The sequence below is a fragment of the Stegastes partitus genome, unplaced genomic scaffold, assembly GCF_000690725.1.
Source record: "Stegastes partitus isolate 25-593 unplaced genomic scaffold, Stegastes_partitus-1.0.2 Scaffold750, whole genome shotgun sequence".
NCBI lineage: Eukaryota > Metazoa > Chordata > Actinopteri > Pomacentridae > Stegastes > Stegastes partitus.
This window is the reverse complement of record NW_007578481.1, coordinates 34128-48518: the sequence shown is the minus strand read 5'-3', so window position 1 is coordinate 48518 and position 14391 is coordinate 34128. Positions and strand designations below refer to the sequence as shown.

Below are 14391 nucleotides of genomic sequence, written 5' to 3'. Positions count from 1 at the left end.
GTTCCAAGGCAAAAAAAACACCTGAAGTTCAGGTTCTCCTAAAAGCCTGAGTTCAGATTTCTTTAAAATAAAATGTGCTGCACAAATTACACTCAAGTTTTCTACTTAAGCACTTTTAAAGTTAAACTGCTGCATAAAAGACTTTAGCAACCAAAGTAACACAAAATACAAAACGTAGAAACAAACTTTGCTGTCATTTGTAGATAAAATTTACGTTGTATTAAGGTTCTGCCGATAACGTTAATCCTTTAAAGGTAAAATATGCTTCCTTGGCCTATTTGTTACTATTGGTCGACTGTGTGAGACAACAACAGGTGAGGCTGTAACAGGTAACACAAGCAAAGAAATGATCTCCATGGAAACTGCAGAAATCTACTGCTGTAAAATGTCTTTCAGTGCAGTAAACGCCTTTAACATTATCCCTTAACTAAGAAAAGTTTTTAAGGGACTGAGTGCAACACCCTTAAGTAAATCCCTTCAAGCATCATAACTTTAGTACAACTTACTGTATCCATGGCAACATTTGCTTCCTGTTTGTTGTAAACACGTCTTTTAAAGGGACATTTTTATTTAGATATTCTAGCTCCTAGAATTATATTAAATCAGGCTCTGACTGACTAAAATATTAAGTTTCAATCATAAAGTAAGTTTTTTTTCCTTTTGTGAATGCAGTGAACTTCCATATTTTATCTCAATATCACTGTAATGATCTTTTTTCAAGTCATGTTATGAAGTTGAAGAGTCAGCAGTGGTGTAATTCAACTCAATCGATCCCTTAGATGTAGAAAAGTTTGAATCTGACAGGAACCATTTTAGATTCATTTCTTGTAGATTAATGGTAGCAACTGGACTTGCTTGAGTTCCTTGAAGACGTTTCATCCAAGAGGCTTCATCAGTTCTGACTGACAAGTTGGGAGTTCCAGATACTTACATCCTTAAGGAGTCATTAACACCAGAGTTTCGGTTTCAGCTGGGGGTCTGTTGATCCTCAGCCTCGTTAAGTGAGTTGTTAGTGCTCCTCCTGCCGCAATGGAGTTCGTTAGGGTCTTTTGTGGCTATGTGTGGATGTGGTTTCATCTTCCTGGGGAGAGATCTTAGGACTGAATTGTAAACAGGTGAGAGATGATGCCTCAGACCTCCACCTCTGTTGAGGGATGGTCTTTATAGTTGGACATAGATGGCTTCTATCACCCCTCTGTCAAACCATCTGTCCTCCCTGGCCAACATCTGTACATCATAAGATTCAATATTTGCTAAAAGTATGATTTAAAACTCTTGAGGAAAAAAATAATATTAGAAATAAACAATAGAAATATAACATTCCTGCCACTTGGACTTAATTTAGACCAACGAAGCGCCTGTAGCTCCCAAAAGACAAACCAAAACAGCATCACAGTTACAATGAATATGCTTTATTTTCCTTTTACAAAAACAAACAAAAACAGAAAGAAAGAAAGAAAAAAAGAAAAAGAATCACCGTCTAGAAATACAGGTATACAAGAAGTAACATGATGGGAGTATTTGCAGTTGAACGCCTGGTTGTCAACAGCCGGCTGGATAATGATCAAAGAAAAAACAATGAGTTAACTACTAGTGGATGTTAAAGCTTCCAACCAAATGAAATCCTGTGCAGCGCATCAGTTCCCAGAATAACCTCAGTACCAGGGCCTCGTCTGAGTGCTTACAGGGGAGGGAGTGAGGGGGAAAACAGAACTTATTCCAGGGGTAATTGTGGGAAATGCAGCTGCAGAGGGCTCCGCTTCTCATGTTAGTTAATCGTAACACTCTGATTCTGACCCAAACGTTCTAACTAGGAGGTTATCATGAACACAGAGGTGGATATGATACGAAGCCCAAACACAAAAGAACAGATGAAGTGTTGAATATCTCCTTGATGTACCTGTTATCTTCCAATCTGTAGTGAAATCCTTGCCTTGCTTATGTTCTTATTTAGTGTCTAAGGCACTTTTAAAGAAACATACTGTTAAGTGTTTGAGGAGGAGGAGGAGGGGCGGGGGGGCAGGCAGAGGAGTCCGCCATCGATCAGCGAAACCCAGGAAGTAGAGTGGAGCGGTGGATATGGAAACCCTGGCAGGTGTAGTGGTTCAGCTCTTGAGGTGGCCGCTGTATTTAAAGCAAAGCTAAAAAAAAAACAATCATATTAAAGGAACTTAGACTAAAGTAGAGAAGGAAATATAAAACCTTATTATTTTCAGACAACCTGTCGCCGATGAATACTAAGTGCTCGATCAGGTCTGAAGATTAAACTCCTTAAAATAATGGCACAGATTACATTCGAGTCACAGAGCTATAATATGGAGATTTTTTTGAAAAACCAAGAGCACCGTTTAACACTCAGAGCTGTTCGCAAGGTATTTCTAAAATCAGAAAATGAGTTCAGTTTGTTAGAAAAAAGGCTTTAAACTTTTCTAACTGTTGTGCCAGCGTGGACAAAAAGCATTTAAAAGAGAACTTGACTGAAGAATTTTACAGAAACGCATCCAAACTGGTGCAACGAAACCAGAGAACTCATTTTTATTCAGCCGTGTTAAACCCAGCAACTACGTTACCCACAATGCACCTTAACTATCTCAATTCAACTCCACACCTGCTTGTAAAGATGGTGCAACATGATTGGAAGTTCCAGAAAAGCCACATTAATGGAACACGTGCTGAGATTGTTTCTACTTTCTTCTGCAGGTAGACTGTAAAAAAGCCTGAATTTATATTAAATATTAATAATAAAATGTGACATTACAGATTTTTTAAATGCCGTTTTATCTCTAAAGCGCCAAATCACGAGTCATCTCAGGACGTTTCACATCGTCGAGTCGGGACCTTGTGAATCGTTAAGTCAATTAGAAGCATCGTTGTAGATGTTAAAATGTCTGTTCTTCTGTGCACTTTGCTTTTCATCCATGCACATTTAAAAGCTAATTGTGGTGTTAGTGTGTTTTTTGGAAATACCTTATTGAGAAGCAGCCAGGTTGTTAAACTACCTTCTTGGTTTGCAAAAATCCAGAAAACTGCCAAACTCTGTCTTGAATTATAATACAAAGTGAGGCTGAGCACAAACACTGAGATGTGGTGAGAGGACGACTATCTTCAATCCGTTTCTAATCAAAGTTTAACGACCGTCTAGTGTCACATTGATAGCGAGTGCCGCCTTTTAGTGCTTCCAGTAAGAGCTTCTTTTTTCCCGTTACAATCGCTCCGTGCAGTTCTGTGCATTTTCCAGCATCTCTGCGTCGCTCCGCAGGTCGATCCACATCAGAAGGACAGTTTCCTTGACAGTGTTCCCGATGGTCAACATCACAAAATGAGAATCCCAGTTCAAACCCAGCTGCACATTCCTTCAGTACGTGTTGAGATGAAGCAACAGAGAAAATAAAATACCTTTTTTTTTTTGTTTTTGTTTCACAGTAATACACTTTCAATTCAGAGTCCGTGTTTTTCTATTGCATGTCCCGAGATGTTAGTTGTTCCTGAAGAGCCGAAGTGAAGAAGCCGAACAAGAAACATCGTCAGAAGGAGACTCATGCAACGAAAGCAGCCGGCGTGGCCGTCCGAAGGCCACAGTGACCGTGGTGTGGGGTTGTCCCGTTTCAAGAGGAGCGTGTCGGGTAAGAGATGGCTTTGTACACAGCTAGTGAGCAGAAGACTGACGACAACACCAGAGTGAAAGACTTTTCCTTGTAGTCCTGCATTTCCAGTATGAAGTGTTGGTCACACCTCGGAGCCTTGGTCTACACGCACAGTCTCATATGTATAAAAAGCACTTGTACCTATGCGTTCCTTCTCAATAAGCTGAGCAGATAACTGAAGGGATGGGGGGTGTTATGACACTGAGATGATACATGGCTGACAGACGAGCCAGGACTAGCAGCTTGCCAGAGGAGAACAGAGTAAGGCAGAAGTGTCCGTTTGCCCCTGTGGCTCTCCGGGACCGGAGGCATTTTCTTGAGAGGAGGGCGGTGGATTTTCCCTGCAGTGTTAACTGATACAAAAAGGGCAGCTGCCAGGCGCACTCCGCCTAGCTTCACCAAAAACAGCTCATCGCTCCAATCTTCTGACCAGTCAGTGGTTTGAAATGAGCAAAGACCGTGTGGACGCCGAGGATCTTCGGGGGGGTAAACTGGTGGACGAGGAGGGAGGTGGGGAGTGACGAGGCGGAGGAAGAGGTGAGGGATAAGAGGGTCTACTCCACGTTGGAGGCTTGCGTCTCGTTGAAGTCGCTGGCCCGGCTGTCGGCGTCGTCGTCCGACATGTCCACGGAGGCGCCGTCCAGATTGAGGTTGCGGCGGCCTGAGCGACTGGAGGAGAAGCTGCTGACCGGACCACGCCTGGTAGAAACAAACCAACAACACAAGTTGAACCTTTGATGCTTAAAGGAGAAGCCGGACATTTTGAAAAACTTGCTCCTTGTTTTGTTGTAGCAAGTTGGATGAGAAGATAGCGCTCATGTTTGTGAGAATTCCAGAGCAGCTAATGGCTCATGGGCAGTATTTTTGTGTAGAAAATGAGCCAAAACGTCCGTGGTTACAAATGCTTTTTTTTCAACACATGGACAACATCTGCAATACTATTGATTAGATGATTAGATGATTGTTTGATATCATGGTTGACTATTGTTTAAAATAGTAAAAAACCTGCATCCTTTGTTCTGACTGGTGGGCAGTGCCACCTCAGACGTATAATGCTCCCTCAACCTTTAACATTCTCGTGGTGTGAACTGTTGTGAAAGTGAACCGTGTGATTCTGAACTGAGAAAGCCTCTCGGATGAGCGATGAAAAGGCTTAAAGATCTGAAAAGCTGCATTCTACTGAAGCACTTAGGACGACTATGAGCTGGATGAATGAGAATCTGAACAGACATCTTTCTATACATAAATATAAATGTCAGGGACTGATAGTTACCGTTGCCACTAAAATGACTTGACACCTTTCATGCATTACTAAAATGGCTCCCGTTCACACTGTCCAGCTTCGAGTCCAGTTACCCTTCACTTACTACTATTATTACATGTAGTGCCATTTTGTTGTGCCTGCTTCAGTTTACTCTTGTGTTATATGAGGACGTCTCCTCCTCTTTGTACCTGAGGCGGTTCTTGAGGGAGTTGACCTCCCGGGTGAGACCCTCGCTGGCCTCGGTGGCGTCGTCCAGCTCCCTCTGCAGCTTCCTGCGGGAGGCGTTGGCTCTGGTGGCCTCTTCTTCTGCCTCCTCCAGCTGACGCTTCAGCTGCTTCATACGAGAGTTGGCTTTCTCCATCTGACAGGAGGACGGGCACACAAAGGAAGCAGATGAAGACAGTGAGAGGTCGAGGAACGCTGGCTGCATAGTCTGAACAGAATAAACCAAAACGAAAGTCTCGTCAATACCTGCTCCTTGTACTGGTCGGCATGACGACGCTCATCCTCCACCTGCATCATCACCTCCTTCAGTTTCTTCTCTGTGCGTCGGACGATTTTGTTGGCTGCTGCTCTCTCCCTGGAGGTTCGACACAGAGAGGAGATCGGTTTTACTGCCTACTTTTATACTCAAATACATGCAAAGTGGCTGAATGTGCCGACAGTTGAGTCGGACACTTACTTGACTTCCTGCTCCAGCTGCTCTTCCAGCTGCAGGATCTTGGCCTCCAGGGCAGTGATGGACGCCTTAAACTTTGACTTGACAGCCCCTTCCAGCTCTGCCAGTTTGGCTTTCAACTCCTGCGTTCGTGAGGACGAGACATTAAACATGACCAAATACTTCTGATATATTTAGTGTAATCCCTGCATGGTTTAAGTGATGAGAGGTGGAGATAAGCATGTACAGAGAGGACACAATAAGCCTCTACACAACTACACTAGTAAATAAGAACGACGGAGTGAAGACATTTAAAACATTAAACTGAAATGTCAAGTGGTAAATTTTACTGTTTTGAAATATACAGCAGACAGAAATCAGCCTCGGTCATAAAAACTGCAATAAATACATGTAATATGTTTAATAGTCCTCCAATCTGGCATCTCAAACGAGCCTTGCAGGAGAGTTTTATCTCTGCGTAAGGAGACTACTTCAGGGGGATTCCAACCCAATTAAAAACAGTTATGGTTTAAATTTTTTATAAGCACAGTCTGTGAGCTTTTTGATCACACCTCATACACTAATATATTCAACAAACCTTGTTCTGACGCTCCATCTGTTGCCGAGCGTTCTCACTCTTCTGGGCAGTGTTGCGCTCTGTGGCCAACTCGGTGTTCAGGCTGTCGACCTGAGAAAGAGAGAGGGACGGTGGAGGGAGAGTGATGGGAGAGGAGACAGACGCAGGTTGATATACAGAGTAATCTGACTTAATGGAAACATTTTACACTCTCAAAAATCAACTAAAAGTTTAGTTTGTCAGCTGAATGGCTTCTGCCAGTTTCGGCCATCTTGAACAGTGTTTTATCTCCTGTGTCTACCTGCATGTTGGTCTTCCTGAAGCGGTCGTTGAGCAGCTCCATGTTGCCCTGCTCCTCCTCCAGCTCCTCCTCCAGCTGGGTGATCCGAGCCTCCAGCCTCCTCTTCTCCTCCAGCAGTGACGACCTGACACACACACATTTATATTAGATTTATCATTCCAACTCCACGCGTTTACACAACTCCAAAACAAACCAGAAAAAAAACTGACACAGATTCATCGACTTTTTTGTTCCCGGTGATCAATAAGTCACCAAGTTTACAAAACCTGCCTCGTGGTCAGCTACAGCTACTAATGTGAAGAAAGCACAAACTACTTGTAGATACTGACTTTCCAGAAGCACTGTTGGAGATCTCATCAGCCAGCTCGTCTCTCTCCTGCTCGGCATGTCGACGGGCTCTTTCTGAAGCTGCGTGGTCCTACACAGACACACACAGGGTCGTTCAGACGTCACACTTTGCTTGTCTTGAATAAAAACCAGCACATGTCACAAAGTAAAAGTCTGAAACTGAACCTCCTGAAGCTGTAAGATTTCAGCCTCTAGACTCTTGAGTTTCTTCTCGTTCTCCTTGGACTGGGTGAAGATCTCGTCCCTGGAGGCTCTGGCCTCCTCCAGCTCCCTCTGATAGTCCTTCATCTGAGCCTGCAGGAGCAACAACACCATATGGACAAAGTTAAAGGACGACGTGGCAGACAGCTTAGTGATACTGTGGAGGTGAGAGGACTGGCAGGATCCACGTTTAAGGCATTTATAATGAGGGCAATTTGGCTGATCCTTGCTAGTGAAGGCTAAGACCTGGTTTACAATATTTACGTTAGGGAGCATACAATAAGTCTGGAATAATAAAGTGTGTATCTATGTGTACCTGGAGTTTTCGGAGCTGTTTGATGGCCTCGTCCCTGCCTTTGTTGGCAGCTTCGATCTGACCCTCCAATTCATTGAGGTCCATCTCCAGCTTCTTCTTGGCAGCAACAGCCAGCGTTCTCTGCTTCCTCTCATCCTCCAGCTCTGCCTCCATCTCGCGTACCTGGATGTGAAAACAACACGCAGCGTATCGCTCAATACGATGTAGATGCTAAACTGTAAATTCTCAGGTCAAACGTTTTATATTAAAAATGTATAAAGTCTTTCCATCGGCCTTGTGTACCTGTTTGACCAGCGCCCTCTTCTTCTCTTCTCCTTGCTCGTCTCTGGCCTGCAGGTCTCGGTCAAACTGAGCCTTCATGGCCTGCATGTTGACTTCCAGACGCAGTTTGGCATCTTCTGTGGCCTGCAGCTCGTCCTCCAGCTCCTCCAGCTGCGTCCTCATCTCATCCACCTGCTGCTCCAGGGTTCGCTTGGACTTTTCCAGTTCATGGACCTGTATGAAGTGTCAGGACAAACAAGGAGGTAACGTGGCAGCAGAATAAACATTTGATTTCCAGGGAAAAAACACCCAACACACCTTTTACACGTAAAACTATCCCGGGCTGATCAGCTGTACTCTGACTAGACTTATTTTAAGTTTAAATAAAGATGCATCTGTCTGGTCTACACTGCCAGGGTCAACCTGTAAGAGCCACTTTATCCACAGTGCTGTTCAGGAGGTCAAAGGTCACTCACATTCTTCCCCACGTCATCCTTGGAGCTCATCAAGTCCTCCATTTCAGCGCGGAGCTGCTTATTAAACCTCTCCAGTTCCTCTTTGGCCTCCAAGGCCTCCTCCAGAGCTCTGGCCATAGACAGAGCCTTGGTGTCCTTCTCTCTGGCCTCAGCTTCAGCACGGTCGCGCTCCTCAGCGTAACGAGCTGAGATGGTTTTCTCCTCAGCCAGCATCTAGTACAAACAAACAAAGGCCTTTAATACACAGACATCCACGTGACCTTCATTTATCATTTCTTAAACTGTTGTGGGTGATCCAGTGGTCACCTGGTCAAATTTCTTCTGCTTCTTTTCCAGGTTGGAGACGATCTGTCTCTGCTGGTCCAGGTCCACCAGTTGGTCGTCCAGCTCCTGCTGCAGTCGGTTCTTGGTCTTCTCCATCTTGTCCATGGCCATGGTCTTCTCCTCCAGACGCTGGCTGGTGAGCTCCAGGTCCTTCTGGAGTTTCCTCTTCACCTCCTCCAGGCCCTCTATTGTTCCCACATCGTCCTCCAGCTTTTTCTTTGTCTCAAACACCTACAGGGAGGACATTTTTAAATCAGTGACTGCATCCAGATCACGAGATCAGTTTCATATGCACTTGTTGCAATACATTTCAACCAGGCCTATAAACACTGTCTGATGAAAAGACAATGACTCAGATAACATATACAGTCTTAATGAGTCCATTGAAGCTGTCTTCCCTGCACCGTCTGCACAGCTGTTGGTTTTATTGTAGATTTCTTTTTTTTTTTTGGTGTTGTGGTGTAATTTTGCATTTTGTGTGCTGCAGATCAGGAACCTGTAGTGAACCAGTTTTAACCGAGTCATGGCCATTGAATGTAACTTGATCTTAATAAAACTAAATGAAATACAACATTCTCAAGTCGTCCTCTTACTCTCTGGTGGTCACTGTGGCCTTTACTGTCAGAGCACAGTGAGCAGCAGAGCTATGTACAAAGCCCGCGAAAACAAAACTGAAAAGGTGAGGCAAATTAAAAATAACGAGCCGCGCAGGTCATTCTTTCAAACTCAGCTGGTTATTTAATGAAGGCTTCACTGTTTCTCTGTAAACTGTAAAGTCTGTACACTGACATTCAAAAGCCTCCTGACAGCATTCACCTACAGCTGCTCAAAGAAATGTGAGGACACACTTCACAGAGTTTATCATCTTAAAATAAGGAAAGTGTAGTGTTGTAGTGTTTTATTTCATTAAATGGCTGCTTTACCCATTTATTGAGGCCCAAATACATAATTTGTTTTTTTTTTCNGAGTTTGCCTTTAAAACCACAGACATTCATCGACATGTTTAGTCAGTGTAATTTACTGAATTGGCCTTTTCAGATATTTACAGTCGTATAAATGCCATCCAACCACACACGCTGGTGACTGTTGGTTTCTCTCCCGGTCTTCTGCTTCAGCCACGCGACTCTTTGTGTAAATACACACACACACACACACAGACCTACTTATCAAGCCTTCAGTGCCATGTTTTTTCTGCCTAACTAGTCCTATGATGTCATTTGGATGGGAGCGCTGGTAGCATGGACCTATTTCACGGCTAGGTCGAGCCTCTAATTGTGTGCAGCGTTCCAGCGAGGCACTAATCAGGCCGAGGCGAGCCCGGCAGCCCGACGGTTGACACTAATTGCTCTTGCTCCGACTTGAAGGCCTTGTTCGTGAAATATTTACCCGCCTGTCTGTTGACAGTTAACCCTGAACCCCCTCGCTCCCCGGCACACATGCACACTCCTGTACGGTAACACACACACTGACATTCATGGACATGTTTAGTCAAAGTCATTTACTGCAGAAGACGTCAGTATCTTAAGTTAGATGGTGTCTGCTTTTTAAAAATTCTGCAGGTTTTGGAGCAAGGTTAGAAAATGACGCAACAGGATTGTTCATCTGGGTGATGAAAAATCTAGATTTTGAAGTAAATAATGAGAGAATAAATTCACATGGTGCATAAGGTGGTTTTAGACTTTGTAGAGAAGGAGATAACTCGCTCTATGGGACATTCACACTCTGTTTCAGAATAACTTTTGACATAGCAGACATTCAACTCAGCATGACATGGCCGATACCAGCTGACATGAAAGAGTAATAACTGTTTTCCTGATCAGAAACGATTCCTTAAGACTTCTCCCAGGTTTTTTTTTCTTCTTCTTTAAGACATTTTCATGACCATTGTCATCTCCCTACAGCTTTCAAAAGAGAACTGATTTGTGCTTGAATCCTTTTAAATAGTTTTTGAGTTTGATTGATGGAAAATACAGAATTAATCTGCTAGGAACAGAGATTGTGCTAACCTCATTTGCTTTAACAAATACAAAGTGTTCGGTGTGGCCCGTTTTGGCCTTCCAGTTGATCACCACCGCCCCCCTTCTTTGCATCAACAGTTTTCCTCCTCAGTCGGCAGCACAGCAGTGAGCTCAGGAACACGACCAGTTTCCCGAAGTATGTTTTCTTTCAGGATGTCCTGTTGTGTTTCTGCCTTCATTCGTCCATAAAGCCTCACACAACTAGCCAGTCTGCCCACATGACTGTGCTGCTGATAGGTCAGCTGACAAGTAACCCTAAACGGAAATCTCCAATTCAGTTAGCAAAACTAAGTCTTTAACTTTGTTCATGGAAAAATCTGCTCTTTTGGAATACTACAATGGTAAAGAGCGCAAAGTTAGCATTAAAGTTAGAGCCACGATCCACACCAGTATATATTAGACTGGAATATTGTATCTCCCTCCCTCTGTGATTACTGTTTTGGATCATCGCCCAAAGATTTCACGAATATTCTTCTCCCGATCACTAACTTCCGTGTTGGACAGGCCGCAGTTTCCCAGAGTGTCGGGCTGTAAAGCAAACCCTCTGCATACTGGCTCCCCAGCTGCTTCTCTGCTTCCCTCCTCTGTCAGCACGGTGCTGAGTGAGCGGCTGGCGGTCTGTGTTTACCTTATTAATTAGCCCAGTGATCCAGAAACACTCTCCCTCTGGTAAATAGAATAACACTGAAAGGTTACTCAGGGCCGGAGGACAGAGAAAGAAAATAAGAGAAGGGGCCGAAGCCAAGGGAAGGAGGAGAACGGGAGAAAGAAAGTCGGACAGAGAGACCGAAAGAGAGACAGAGTCTGCGATTTAAGTTTGCTTTCAGGGCATCATGAGTAGAAGTGATCAGAGAGTTGTGGAGGAAACCCGACCCGGTGGGTTGTCAACTTGCAGAATTTAGAGCCTCTGAGATCATCAGCCGACACCAGCTCTCTGTCGCTAACCGCCAAACACCTCACCACCTTCTCCGTCGCTTTCTTTACCCCCTTCATTTATTTTCATGTGAACAAGGTGTGAAAAAATCGTGGTGCCTTTCGTTTCATTTGGCTTTATTTCATAGATTACAGACAGATTGAGCCCCAAATAGAAGAAGATTGATCTCCGTTTGCCTTCTCAGCTTGACTTTTATGAGAACGGGATAAATTATTGCCGTCAACTTGATGGATTCTTGAACTGTCGCATCTATAAAAGTCTGCAGGTATGCTGTGCATCCTTCCAATTGGCTGAAATGAATTCAGATTGGAGCGTAGCAGACCAAAACTCAAAACAGACCTTCAGTAGACAAATAGATATGCCTGACAGCGCTTTTATGAATCTGTTCCAAGTATTTCCAATAACTCGGCTCCTCCATTTTGGGTCATATCTCTGTCCCGAGGTCTGCAGTTTGAGGCCATACATGGAAAGCCAAGAGACAGTGCACAGTGAGAAGAATCACATTAGCAATACAGATTTTTCCCTCGGTTACTGGTTCAAAGAGCGACAGGGAAATGTGGTTTTCATTAGGCGCCGCTGGTTTAAACCGGGTTAAAGGTCACTTTGCAAGTTGAGGGGACAAAAATCATTGTTGTGGGAAATAATTTAATATACAAACGCATGAACAGGTCTCTCAAAGCTAGAATACCAACAAACAGAGACTCTAATCTGTAGTTGTATCAAGAATTCAAAGGTTTTATTGTGATATGCGGCAACAAACAAGTTGTCATTGCAATGAAATTCATAGTTTGTGGTGTCTCTACGTAACCGAAAATACTTAGTCAGACACTCATCACTCACATCTGCTAATACATACTGAGGTAACGCACATGAATATACAGCAGCAGTGCAAACAAAGAGTTGGTAATCCTGAAAAATCCTATATTTAAAGAGCATGTGTAATATTTATAGTGCAAAAAGTTGAGATCTGCTCATACGTGCTGAAGTTGCAAAAAAGACATGTGCAGAAGAACCTGTGTACACAAAAGTGTGCAATATTGATGATGCAGAGGTCAACATGTGCAAAAACACACCGTAATGCAAGATTGTTTTAAATCAAGTCACTCGTGTGTCTTCAGAGCCGTGGCGCTGATGCTCTGTTTGTGTCTGTACAAACTCATGTTGGTGGATTGGGCTCTAAACTTGTGCCACTTGACATCTGGCTGTCATATTAATGCGCCCAGTGAAACTTTAAAAGGGATTTACTGCCGTCTCACGACCCACCCCCGCCGAGTAAAATTCCACCTCAATAGCTTTAGTTCATTTGTGCTTCCCATTACCGCTAATTATAACATTCCGCGGATTTCACTTTGACGGCAAAAACGGCCAAAATACGGCGACGGCCTCTACGGCCCCTCCGGCCATGCTGCTTAAATCACAGCACCGATGTCCAGAGTGCTGCTGACCTGATTGGCTGCAGAAAAAGGTGACCTCAGAACTCACTTCCTGCACTTCTGAGCCGTTAGAGGAGTAAATCAAGGCTGCCTTCTTTACAGCAGAGACGTGAAAATTATCTGTGACGCATGAGAAATGTGTTTCAAGTCCTTTTGGCTTTGAGTTAGGGGCTATTTAAGTAGATCATTCATCTTTCGAATGTCTTTTCTGGCACGAATTTGTCTAAAAATGTCCAGCCGAGTCCCTCCGTCCTCTGTCTGAGGAGGACTCTGGTTATTAATGGAGTCACACAGTCCTTAGACTCTCAAGTGTACTCTTTCCTCACCTTGTCTTCTTTTTGAATCAACACCACTGATTATACATTTATTTAGCATCAGGGTGTCTGATTATCTAATCTAAATTCATCAGCAAATTTCACCAAGTTAACCCTCTCAACTCCAAAACCTGCTAGCAGCTTTGAAAGGCATGTTGTCTTTAGAAAAAACTTCATTATTACACCATGTATAAGCCAGATTTATCCAACTAATCATCTGTGAGGTGGCGTTCTGTTGGGATATGTAACCAAATCTAAGCCTAAAATCGGGATGGTTGAAAAAATCAAATCGTTCAACATGTCTTATGAGACAAAAATGAAGAATTTCCTTCAAACAAACTCTAAAAACGAAAAATAAAATTGCTAAAAAATAATCAGTTTGCAGGCTGGTTAGAAAGAAAACAGAACATTCTGTGCAGCTTGGCCTAACTGAAGAGCCACTGGTGGATGGGGAGCAACAGTCACGTGTCAAAAACTTTTTGGCTGAGCTGGCCTGAAGTGCAGCCTGTGTGAAGACATTTTTGGGTTCTCTCTACTTCTAGCCATGGCTATGCTGTTTCCATAGAGGTCCATGTCTTGATTTTGCAGTGAAAAATGAACCCACAGTGAGTAGAAAGTGTGACAGGAGCAAAAAAAAAACCAAAACACCACAAACTACTTGTAGTTCAGGGGGTTAAGTTGACTTTAGGATTTAAAGAGTGTTGTTAGAACCTTTCCTGTGATATTAGAACTCTCCTCCCTCTGTATTTTCCCCTCATAGCCGCATTTCCGTCTACCCTGAACCCCCTTTTAGCCTCGATCATTTATCTCCTGCAGCCCTGCTGTGATCAGGTGGCCATATCTGATTCTCCCACTTCCTCTTCTTCCCTCCTCTTCCCCTCCAGCCGGGGCGTTTGCTGCTGCCGGCATACCGGACGCTTCCCCGCCGCTCCCAGGAGGAGCTGACGAGAAATCCAGATAGATCCTGAGCAGCTGAAGGCCTCATATGCCTGTTTGTGTGTGTGTTTGGGTCAAACCTTGTCTAGTACCAGGAAGTCTGATGAATAAGACAATCAGGTCTCACTAGTGTGTGTCTTTGACCTAGTTGTGGTGTTCATTAGAGCTCTTCATTGATTCGACTGCACCGAATACGTCACAGTGCACTCCTCCTCATGTAGGTTCACGGCTTTAGCTTCGGATCAGATTCACAAATGTTGTTGAACAGTTATTGCAGCTTTATTTGGGTTCAGGCTGATATCCTTTTCAGATTTGGTTTGGGCTCAGACAGAAATCCTTCAGGATCAGTTTGAGCCCAGCAGGAATTTTCAAGTGTGTGTCGATCT

General features: G+C 43.8%; 1 protein-coding gene across 1 annotated transcript; it reads right to left on the bottom strand.

Annotated features, from left to right (window-relative positions):
• Positions 1 to 1398: 1398 nt before the first annotated feature.
• Positions 1399 to 9852, bottom strand: LOC103364459 (myosin heavy chain, embryonic smooth muscle isoform-like). The gene is made up of 13 exons (XM_008291589.1): positions 9841 to 9852; positions 8353 to 8601; positions 8047 to 8259; positions 7592 to 7804; positions 7310 to 7471; positions 6958 to 7086; positions 6774 to 6862; positions 6445 to 6568; positions 6165 to 6254; positions 5591 to 5709; positions 5380 to 5488; positions 5097 to 5269; positions 1399 to 4343 (listed from the first exon to the last, which is right to left on the bottom strand). Exons 1-13 carry the CDS (start codon positions 9850 to 9852, stop codon positions 4199 to 4201), a joined length of 1827 nt encoding a protein of 608 aa, XP_008289811.1. The 3' UTR covers positions 1399 to 4198.
• Positions 9853 to 14391: the final 4539 nt, after the last annotated feature.